The 12,319-nt window shown below is 34.1% G+C and overlaps 1 protein-coding gene and 1 pseudogene across 1 annotated transcript; one reads left to right on the forward strand and one right to left on the reverse strand.

Annotated features, from left to right (window-relative positions):
• Positions 1–558: 558 nt before the first annotated feature.
• Positions 559–5,330, reverse strand: LOC101503084 (uncharacterized). Its single transcript, XM_004502570.4, has 9 exons — positions 4,931–5,330; positions 4,778–4,844; positions 4,072–4,100; positions 3,773–3,981; positions 3,282–3,400; positions 3,038–3,133; positions 2,877–2,952; positions 1,997–2,150; positions 559–921 (listed from the first exon to the last, which is right to left on the reverse strand). The coding sequence occupies exons 1-9, from the start codon at positions 5,141–5,143 to the stop codon at positions 772–774; spliced, it is 1,113 nt and encodes a 370-aa protein (XP_004502627.1). The 5' UTR covers positions 5,144–5,330; the 3' UTR covers positions 559–771.
• Positions 5,331–5,483: 153 nt separating this feature from the next.
• LOC101503413 (cyclic nucleotide-gated ion channel 1-like) overlaps positions 5,484–12,319 on the forward strand; it is a 10,283-nt pseudogene continuing 3,447 nt past the window's right edge.

A 12,319-nucleotide genomic window follows, 5' to 3' on the forward strand; every position in this document is an offset into this window, starting at 1 on the left:
TTATATATCTTTCACAAATATTCTCCGTATTTCAATTTTTTTTTAATATGTGTAAAATGTTCGATTTACACACTTATGAGATCGAGGGAGGGAGTATTTAGTTTTTTAATTGGTGCTACTACTTTCTTCATCCAAATTCTGCTTCAAAACAATTTGTTTAGATGTACACTTCCCAAAACATGGAAGGACTTTTAGCAGCAATGATGTAAAAATCAGCACCATTTTATTTTTATGGAAAATCAACTCTATTTTATTTTTATGGAAAATCAATTCTATGGTGCTAGATCATTTAGTTCCCTTAATCAAATCAAATTTATTGGGTTGCAATATGACAAATTCAAATAATTATAATACCAAAAATAAAATACAAAACTACAAGTATACACTTAAAAACATCATGAATAGTGATAGCTTCACATAACAAAATCATGAACCAACAATTAACCATATATTCCCAAATTAAAGTATATGCTATATGGATGATTTTATACTTTTGTAACATCTCTTACACGTATGCTTAACTGAATTAATTTATCACTGAAAGAAAAAAATGCCAGCTTCCAGAGATAATTTTTAATTTAACTTAAAATAAAATAAAATTGTTTCTGAAAAACAGCAAAGCCGTAGCATAACATATTAACATGCATTAGAAAGCTCAAAACTTCATACATGAAAAACAGTTTATTACTTATCAGTCTACATTGGGTACATGCCACTTATTCTCTTTGTTACACGACTTGACATGCAATCCATTGCTATCAACTGTTTGTCTCATTTGTTTGTCTCATTACCAAAGGGAGTCCCCGATAGCATATTGCTTGTAGTTTCCCAAAGCTCGTGTGCTAATTTGATGTTTTGTGAATGTGCTGAAGGGTTTATAGTTCTACCTGAGCCTCCAAAAAAGTAAGCTCCTGATGTTCCCTGGAAAAATGTAAGCATATTACATTTTGAACTCTGGCTCCAGTCAAGGCTAATTCATAAGAAAAACCAATGATGGAGGATAACTATTTGCTGATCAATTATTCAACACAATGGTGAGAATGAGAATAAAGGGGTAAGCTAAAGTGCTCGATCCAGTATATATAAGTGAAAAGTGCAGAGCCGCAGACCCCAATAGTTATTAGGGAAGATTTGAGGGGATTGGCAGCCCTAATGTTGTATATTTTTTATGCAGTCTAGAAGATAGACGGAGAAAACAAAATGGTGCTAGAACCTAGAGGGCACGAAATCAATTGAATATAAATGGAACAATTAGTATAAGATGGCTTTTTTGTGCCTTCAATCAGTTTTGATAACCATTACTTAGGTGAAATTGAAAATGAGAAGTCAACTTAGATGGTTTGATCATGTACAATACAATGAAAATATAAATTCACTAGTGATAGTTGGCAGCTGCAAGATAAATTAGGGAAAAACTCATCCAGACTGAAATTGAAAGACAACAGATGAAAGTAACCTGATACATAGAACAATTTGAATTTAGAAATCATTTCCTGTTCAAATTATTATTTTTACCTCAAAAAAGTAAAAAATTATTTTTTAATATTAAACTGTTTTAGTGATACAGAAGAACGTATTTTAATAGTACAAGAGTAACATGGGGAAAAAATTGATTTATTTTTGTGAGCGTGTATAGAAATTTCCTATTTTACAATAAATTTAATTTCATGAATGTATCCCAGAGCTACTTTCAATCATTTCACCTGAATGTGTTGATTTGTATCTGTGCGGGCTTAATATGTTTATTTAAGAAACTTGTTGAAACAATTGACGAATATGTTGTTTCCTAGGCCGAGTTCAAGATGAATTACTGATACAGAAGGATGAGGCATAAGGCATTAGATATTGCATCGGGTGAAACCTTAGACATGACTATAGGTGATGGTATAATAAATATATGAGTTAGAGTTGGTTGATTCAACACTTTTGGTCATTTTGAAACATCAATGACATGCAATGAAAGTGTATAACAGATATCGCCCAAAAAAGTACTCACAGGCGGAGCAAGAGCAGCATCAACTATTGAATTTTTCCCACACTCAGGGGACTGCAATAGGCGTAGACGCTTCAGTACGAAGAATGCCAACCAAGCTAGGGTTGCTGGAACTTCTCGCATGATGCTTGTTTGTGCACTTCCAGGATCTGCAACACTAATGCATAACAATACAGAAAATGAATATTAAAAGTGGAGTAGACCCATGGTTATTAACCAGAATAAAGCTTAAAACATTTTGCATCTTTCTCTTATTCTTGGCAATTTTTATTTTACCGTCTGATTTTTTATTCATGTTCATTCTCCTAGCCGAGAAGACTGGATCCTCTAACCTAGCAACCCAAATTCACTGTGATTGGAGCTATTTAGACAACAATAGCTCAAACCCAACCACAAGTACACAAATGAGTGTTCATAAGAGTGTAGCTGCTCCCCCTTAAACATTTTTCTGTCAAACTCATTGGATGATTAGGTAGTTGTAGCTTAGTTGGGAGCAGGGTCGGAGCATGCTCCTACTTTAGAGCCAAAGATTGTAAAAGTAGCATCATTGTATCCTTAACAAGAGAGGGGTGAATAACAGATCTCAAAGTTTAATTAAAAGTTCAGAACCAGAAGAGAATTACAAGTTTGGTATGCATGAGATAGACAGACAAGACAGTGTGTATATATGCATATACATTTTCCAAAAGCAAGAATACATGGTTTGTGCACTGTGCAAAAAAGTGACTAAGGAAACAAAATTTTGTAATATTAAGCAACAAAGATGACAGTAATACAATAATTAGTTAACCTAAACAAAAACAAATATTCTATTTTTATAAAAATACACAGCATTTGAAAACAAGATGGTAAAAGGAAATAAAAATTGATTTAGTGAACATACTTGACAAATATCTGATGAGATTTACCCATTAGGCCAAGCTGTCGATGGAGCTCAAATGAGAAGAGAAGTAGCCATACTTCAACAGAATTAAGTGCTAGTTAGGAATTAGGACTAAACACACAATATAATCTGTTTACGTTCATCCAGAATATGCAGCTTACGTTTTGAATACTCATAGATCTGAGCATAAGGGTATTGTTTTGAACTTAAAAATCTCTTCCCAGATACAGTTCCCTCATCAACCTGCATATCAGTAACTGAAGAAATGCGCTTGAGAAGGTTCTATAGGAGCGCTATTGTAGAGAGAATCCGATTAGTATTTTATGGAAGACAGTAAAACCCAAATAGTAGGATCACCAGAAAATAATATAAATTGAAAAGTTAAGACTAAAATGATTATCCTACCAATTCGGTGAGTAAAGGATGATACATTCACGATTTTGGATGATACAGGACTGCTTTCAAGAAGTGGTAATAGAAGCTTGGTCAAAACAAATGCTCCGATATAATTTGTGCCAATCATCCTGGGAGAAAGAGCGTAAAATGTCTATGATTTTAAAAGTTACCACTAATTTTGAAACTAAGACACTAGACAAACATGGAGCCAATATAAAGCAGATATAATCTTGTATCAAAGACTCACATAAAAAATGCATCCATTATGGTGATCATGCAAATCAATAATGTCTCAAAAGTTTTGACATTTGACAAATACCTATTACCGTATCCCAAAAGTTTAAATAAATTATTAACAGTAGCAAAGTAATATTAATTGCAAGTGTGTTTCCTATGCACCTTTTGTTGTGTTATGCACGGCAAACATGAGCATGGAAGTTCCAATGATAAAAATAGAAATTTGTTAACACTACTAGGGGAAATTAGAAAAAAGTAATTACTGGTCGTAGCCCTCAGCGGTGGCTCTAGAAGATGTAGCAAGTATTCCAGCATTGTTTATAAGTAATTGTACAGAGCAGTGCAAATTGGAATCCAAAAGCCACTGCCGCAGGGAATTTTTGAACTTTATCATTGACTCCACCGATGAAACATCAGCCTGAAAAGCTTTGAGGTGGGCATCCTCATTCAAACCTTTGATCTTTGTTATGGTCTATCAAACAATGGGAAAAACACTAATAAGATATTTATAAGGCATGCAATCATCATTACCATGATGCTAATAATTAATGTGAACTAATACCTCTGACAACAACTCCTCTGATCGTCCAACTGCATAAACAACAACTGGAATCTTAGGTATAAATTGCTCAGAATAGAAGAAGAATGGTAGCAACACATTTTTTTCATAGTCTTTTGAACAGTATTTTTATTATTGGAAAAAATCCCAAGTGAATTTTATCCCACTAAATAACCTGTCCCATTCTCCATTAGTGGAAAGTAAATTTCACTAAGCATTAAATGAAGTATAGGAAAAAAAATGATTTGTTAGCATATTTAGGCCATCCACAATGAGAGGTGTTTCCCTTAATAAGCACTATGGAATATAAGCACCCCATTATGGCGACAGAAAATTGGGTGCTTATAGAGATTGTGCTTCTATAGTCACCCTCTTCTTATCAATCTTGACGGGTCTCACACAACAAAATAAATTGTATTAAAATAAATTAGTGTTGTTGAAATGTAATAATATTGGGGAGAGAATTATAAAATGAGTGTACTGTGCAGTCACGACTCAATGACAGCTCACAGTCATATCATATCGGCCGTCCAATGAAGATCGGACGGCCGAGATGTGATGCAGTGAGACTGCATGTAATCCAAATCCCATGTATGTAAGGTCCTTTTACTTTCTAAAAACATTATGACTTTTCATTTATAATTATTTACTTTGTACTATATCAGTGGCTCTGGAATGACATTTGGTTATAAAAAAGAATAAAAATTACCAATGACAACAACGAATCCTTCCTGAGAAAGCTTGCATGCAGTAGAAAATCCCAAGCCAGATGTTCCCTGCAAAAAAACAAAAACAAAAACACAAAATGATATTAATTTTCATAACAATCAAAACTGCAAGAGAGAGAGAGAGAGATACTGACACCGGTGATGACACAAACGGGTCTATTAGGAATTATGGAAGGGGAACACCTAGGATATGATACGATTTTCTGCGAAAAGAACCAAGCCTTTAACAATTGGAAGTGAGAATATGCAACAGAAAACGTCCATAACAACGCCATTCTCCAAAATTGAATCGAACAAACAAAATAGAGTGACCAAAACAAATCCATTATCAACGAAATCATCCCCATTGATATTCTTGCTGTAATAATAAAATTATTATAATTCGTTCGTTGACAAAAGAGAGAGTTCGTTCGTTGTTATTATTATTATTATAATTTTATTCAGCTTCAGAGTTCAGAAGAAGACTCAGTTCATGATGGCAGTTAATAAATCATCTGCAGTGTTTGGTTGGGCCTGGGATCGTTGAAGCCCAATTCCCATTTTAGATCCAATTCAACAGACGTTGCTATTAGCACCCCTTTTTAATACATATAATGGAAGGAGTGGGACCCGCGACAGATAGGACTTTCTTCTCTCTCTGTCTATGACTGTCATCAGTATTCAACTGCAACGCAACGAAACGAAACGCAAACTCTCTCTTTCTCTCTCTCTTTCTCTCCGTCGTGTCGCTGTCTGTAAATAATCTCTCCTCAAAATATTGGCGTTTTCAACGAAGCTTCCCTTCAACTTCGTTTCTTCTTTGTTCAAAGGTCTCCTCACTTTTCAGTGCCAATCATATATACGCTGTTTCTTGCTTCACTTATTACTCATGGTACCTTTCTTCTCCTTATTTTTACTTCTTTTGTTGTTGATATTATTTTATTGTTATTTGTTTGGGAATATTTGTTTTACTACTGTTTTTAACATACTACACATACAATACAATACAGAGAAGCATATAAATCCATAGTTTGGAATTTCATTTGTGATTGTCAATAATACACTGTTTGATTTCCGTAATTATTTCTAAATCATTACTGTAATTATCCGTATTATTATCTTCATATGTACTCGTTTTCTCTGCGCTGACTAATTTTAGGAGAACTGTATCCTTGAAGTATTTTATTTTACTTTGTGAATTTATGTTTCTGAGGGTGGTCACTTATGTCGGCGCTAATACATGGCAAGGTGTTTGGGCAGCTACTATTTAATTTTTACCCTATTATTTATTAGAATTAAATATGTTTGTAGTCGTAATAAAATTTCAACCTTTCAATTTTAATCTTTCTAAAAATTTCCTAGTTTTACTCTCAGCTGTTAAGTCAACATATTTTTAAATGAACTTTTGTAAGAATGTTCGCTGCAATTTAAAAAGTTCATCTAAAAAAATGAGCTAAAAATTTGATTTCTATATCATTCAAAAATTTTAAACTTGAAAGAGAATTAAACATCTTTCGTTTCAGTAGTGACTAAAACTGTTTGCTGAATAATTTTGTAATAATTAAAAGTTGTATTTTTACTTCATAGAGACTAAAATTGAAAGGTTGAAATTTTATAAGGGTTAAAAACCTAATTAACCCAATTATTATTTATATTAATATTAATAATATTACTAATAATACTATGAACAAGTTGGTTTGGGTTTTTGTTGACTAATTCTGAAAATATGCATTGTTTTGTTGTAGGTTGTGACAAATTAAGGTTCATGGAGAAGCTTACTGTTTTCTGAGATTTACAACACACGGATTTATTGTGTTCTGTTTTGCTTTTCGACTGTGTCACAATCATGACTTTTCAACAAGATAGATTTGTTAGGTTGGTGTTATGCTACCTACCTTTTATTTACTCTCTTTAATCCTATATTTATTATTTTAGAAAAATTTACAATGAGTTTGGAAATTTAGCCAAAATATCACGACTCATGGTCAACTTGAAGTTAATAGTTGTAGCTTTGAAACAAACATGTAGTGACACTGTGAATCTGACGCACACCAAACACACCCTTAGGGTCTGTTTACTTTGTGAAAACATTTCTGAAACACGTGTTCATTTTAATTTACTAATAAGAAGATATGAGACTCTTGAAGTGAACCATTATGATAAAGAGAAGATGAAAAATTAGCTAGAGATGATGTATTTTTAGAAATAATGAAAACAATTTTTTTTTAAAATTTTCATTATTTTTTGAAATGTGGACAATTGTTCACTTCTAGGGCCTCTTATCTCCTTGTTAGCAAGTAAAATTATCACAAATTCTAGAAAATGGAAATAGAATTTTTTTCTTCACAAAGTAAACAGATTCTTAGTTGTCAATGGGAGCAAGTCTTTTGTGCTTTCCATTGTCAGAGCCATTTTTTCAGTTGCACTCATCAATACCGATATGCTTTAAAATTCAACATGTTACCCTTTTATCATCAGAAGTTTTATTGCATAATCAGCATTTTTCTGTCCGGATGTCTCTTCATCGAATGGTTAATCATGAACTGAGATTATGTTTGGTATTATATGCTGTTCAGATTTCAGGACTGGAATTCAGACAAAGGTTCTGAGATGAACTCTCCTGCAATTCACGTAACACGCTCAGGGAGAATTAGAACTACACTAAAATCAGTTTCTTACAAATTTCAAAGGGGATTTGAATTTAGTTCTGAGAGGATAAAGGGATTTGCAAAACCATTCAAATCTTTTTCCCACAACAGTTCTCTTGCTAAATGCTTTAGTTCTAGAAAGAAAATACTCGATCCGCAGGGTCCTTTTCTTCAAAAGTGGAACAAAATATTTGTGTTATCATGTCTTATTGCTGTATCAATTGATCCTTTGTTCTTCTATATCCCTGTGATTGATGATGAGAAGAAATGTCTTGCACGGGACAGAAAAATGGAAACCACGGCAACTGTGTTAAGGTCTTTCTCCGATATTTTTTATATTATCCATATAATTTTCCAATTTCGTACTGGGTTTATTGCTCCCTCTTCTCGGGTATTTGGAAGAGGTGTTTTGGTTGAAGATGCTTGGGCAATAGCAAAGAGATATATGTCATCATACTTCTTAATTGACATTCTTGCCGTTCTTCCCCTCCCGCAGGTACGAGGAACTCTTCTGTCATTAATTTATTTAGTTATTGCTTTAAAGTCCAATATCATAACATGTAAGCAAACTCAATATGTAATGTAATTAGCCAATTAGGGGATAAGTTCAGCCTCCATGTTTAATTTCTTAAGCATTTTATGTGCTTAGATTGAAAAGTTTATATGATTAGATTCATTTAGTAAGCTTACTTGGACTGAAAACTTGCTCCTACATTGCTAGGTGGTGATTTTATTTATTATTCCGAAGATGAGAGGCTCAGAATCACTGAACACAAAAAACTTGTTGAAATTCATTGTCTTCTTCCAATATATGCCACGCTTTATACGAATAGTTCCATTATATAAAGAAGTTACAAGGACCTCTGGCATTCTCACTGAAACAGCTTGGGCTGGAGCTGCATTCAATCTCTTTCTGTACATGCTTGCAAGTCATGTATGTTAATGCTGAAGTTTTTATTTTTATTTTTTCTTATGCACACATTTTTTAATGAAAGTGCTCTTGTTTATGAAAATTCAAAATGACCATTTGCCTATCTTTCTGATTGCTGTTTAACTTGTTCATAGGTTATTGGTGCCTTTTGGTACTTGTTTTCTATAGAAAGAGAAACCACGTGTTGGCAACATGCATGTCGAAAAAATATCACCTGTAACAAGGTGGAGATGTATTGTGATGATCATCATGGTTTGGGCACAATTTCAACATTCCTGAATGCTTCATGCCCAGTACAGAATCCAAATAATACGCTTTTTAATTTTGGAATTTTTCTTGATGCCCTTCAATCTGGGGTTGTGGAGTCAACAGATTTCCCTCAGAAATTTTTTTATTGTTTTTGGTGGGGCCTAAAAAATTTGAGGTTTGCTTCGTCGACTCTTTTTTAATATATGCTATTATTTTTCAGATTATGAAGTAGTCATATTCATTTGTTGCATTGTGTTTATGATTTCTTTGTTCACTTTACTAAGTTGATGTGAACTACGAACGTTATGTAATCAACACGTAGCTGTTCCTGGACCCAATATGTGTGCATGCTCATAGTGTAAAACTGGTCATCGTGATTATTTTGTTTGCTGAAAATCTTTGCTTGAAGTATTCTCTCTTGTCCTATCGATTTGTGTGCATACTCTCCAGACTTTAGTTGTTTTATTTTGTGAAATGCACATGTTTGAGGGATAGCTTGGGCTCATATAATTTGTAAATAGTAAGTATGTTTGTCATGTCTGATTCTATTGTATCTATTTTTCTTGCGGATTAAATGGTGATAAATTCAATGATAAACATCATAAAATATATGAGTTTATTTCTCATGCACTGCCAATGTAAACAAATTTACACCGTCTGCGCATCACAACCATTAATGGACATGACTTTAAAGATAATTATGGTAAAAGTCAAACATTTCTAATGATCTAATGGTTGTGATTGGCTGATAGTGTAAAAACTCATTGCATTGGCAGTGTATATAAATTAAATCTATATAAGATACGTATCTGTTAGATAGTCAGATTTGGTGCAAAGAAGTATAAGTATATATGTTACGTAAAAAAAACCCTTGCATCAAATATGGGAACCTTACATCCCAATGTCACTTTTCTGGAAATTTTTATGCTTGTCATGAAACAAACCCCACAGTATTTTTAAATGTTGATTTTGAGTATTTTTACCAAGTTAGTATCTGGCATTCTTTAAACACTGCAGTTCTCTCGGTCAGAACCTGGCAACAAGTACCTTTGTTTGGGAAATCTGCTTTGCAATTTTCATTTCCATTGCTGGTTTGGTATTATTTGCATTCCTCATTGGAAATATGCAGGTTGGTATTGAATATCTCTATTTATAATATCTTTTCATTAGACAATAATACTGGCTAGTACTATCTGTTGATTTTGGAATAAGTTGGTTACCAGTGTTATATTTTTCTCATGAGATTGGTCCCTTTTTGTTAATGATTACTGGTTTTATGTCTTTCTCTTTTTTTTGGTACAAGGTTTTATGTCTTTCTTCTGGCTATAAATTTGTTTATTGCTATTTGATTAAGTTTTCCCTTTGGAAGACTTTCTCACGGAAAAGGACATCATATTTTGGGTACTAGAGCACTTACTACATTTACAGTGGAAATGTTAAGTCGTATGTTCAGTCTTGACTTTTGATGTACTTATTGGGCAGAGCCGGCCCAAAGGTGAGTGAGACTGAGACCTAAGACAAATTTTGAGAGAAGTTGAGCCCTTTTGCCAGCATGTGTAGTCTTTCTGCTTCATAAATATCAGTATGTGCTTTAGGTTGGACCTTTTTGTTTTATAAAAACTAATTTCACAAATTATTTTGCAGGTGTTCCTAAAGTTAGGACTTTAGTCACCCTTAGGTTGACCCTCTTATTGGGGAGTGGATAAACTGCTCTTGTCGAATTCTGTTTTCTGGGGCTGTCATGGGGAAGTAGTGGTCGCTGTAGTAATACGTGTGGTCATAATAGAGTCTTATCTTTCGTGACTTCACTGGGAAATGCACGCATTTGGTTTTTTAAAATAGTGTTAATTGCCTTGGCTCTGCAAGTGTTCTGGAATAGGGTGAACCATGTAAATTTGTGTGTATTAAGTTATTGTAATTCTCTATATATGGCATGCTGTGTGCATGCAAACATATGTTTCTACTGCTGTTCCGTTTCCATAAGCATTTCTATTTGATTTCCTATCATCTTTTAAATACAATATAGTTCCTCATTCATTTATTTGACATTATTGCTTGAAGAATAGTTTGACACCTGGACCATTCTGTTATGAGGTTATTTTCTTTATTGATTTGATCCATTATATTGTATTTTGCTTCCGAAACAGACATATTTGCAGTCAACAACGACAAGATTGGAGGAGATGAGAGTGAAAAGGAGAGATGCAGAACAATGGATGTCTCATCGATTACTCCCTGACAGCTTGAGAGAAAGAATCAGACGACATGAGCAGTACAAATGGCAAGAAACCAGAGGAGTTGATGAGGACAATTTGATTCATAATCTTCCCAAGGATTTAAGAAGGGATATTAAGCGTCATCTTTGCTTGGCTTTGCTGATGAGGGTAAGTTTCTTCATAATTCCTTTTTCTTTTTTAAATTGTTAAAACAGGAGCTCTTTTACTTTGACAATGACCTTTGTTTCTTCATTCGGTTTTTTTTGTTCTGGGAATTTTTTTTATATATCCATGATTTAAAGTGGTTGTGAATTTCTTTGCTGAACATCTCTGGGAATTTTTTAATAGAATATTCATTAGTTAGAAATATATGGTATACCGTATACATATGCACAACAATAACAAATATTGGTTTTGCAAAATTCAAAAATTTATGGATTTCTGCTTCAAGGACATGCAGAATAGATGAAGGACATGCTCTTCCTTGTCATTTGTTTGAATACGGTCTAAATACATTTGAACTCTTTTGGATTATAGTGCTAAACTGCTAATCATGTTTTTCACTGGTAGTCATAAAGTCTGTCTGTCTTCTATTGTAATTGAATTGCTCTGAGAGATGATAAACTCTGCCTTTGTTTGAAAATTAGTTTGTGCAAGTATGCTATGCTTCCTGGTGAAGAATCATTAGTATTCAAGATATAGTCTGATTAATTTTAAAACAATCCTTGAGAAGTAAACAAATACCGTTGCTATTAGAAAAGCTTTGAAGCTATAGTTGATTTCCATATAATATTAATAACTTTTTTTTCTTTCTTTCTTGAACTTTAAGGTGCCAATATTTGAGAAAATGGATGAGCAACTTTTAGATGCAGTATGTGACCGTCTGAAAACAGTACTTTACACAAAACAAAGCTGCATTGTCCGCGAAGGAGATCCTGTTGACGAGATGCTCTTCATAATGCGCGGCAAGTTATTGACTGTGACAACTAACGGTGGAAGAACAGGTTTCTTTAACTCCGAATACCTCAAGGCTGGTGACTTCTGTGGAGAAGAGCTTCTCACGTGGGCATTGGATCCTCATTCCTCATCCAACCTTCCCATCTCAACCAGGACTGTCCAAACTCTTTCAGAAGTGGAAGCCTTTGCTCTGAAAGCTGAGGATTTGAAGTTTGTTGCATCTCAATTCCGGCGCCTTCACAGTAAACAGCTTCGCCACACTTTCAGGTTTTACTCGCAACAATGGCGTACTTGGGCTGCATGTTTCATACAAGCAGCATGGAGGCGTTATTGTAAAAAGAAGCTTGAAGAGTCTCTAAGGGAAGAGGAGAATAGGTTGCAAGATGCATTGGCCAAGGAAGGTGGTAGTTCACCTAGCCTAGGGGCCACAATATATGCTTCAAGATTTGCGGCTAATGTGCTTCGAGCTTTACGTAGAAATAGCACAAGGAAGACCAGGGTGCCAGAGAGATTACCTCCCATGCTGCTCCAGAAGCCTGCTGA

Source organism: Cicer arietinum, chromosome 5 (assembly GCF_000331145.2).
Source record: "Cicer arietinum cultivar CDC Frontier isolate Library 1 chromosome 5, Cicar.CDCFrontier_v2.0, whole genome shotgun sequence".
Classification (NCBI taxonomy): domain Eukaryota; kingdom Viridiplantae; phylum Streptophyta; class Magnoliopsida; order Fabales; family Fabaceae; genus Cicer; species Cicer arietinum.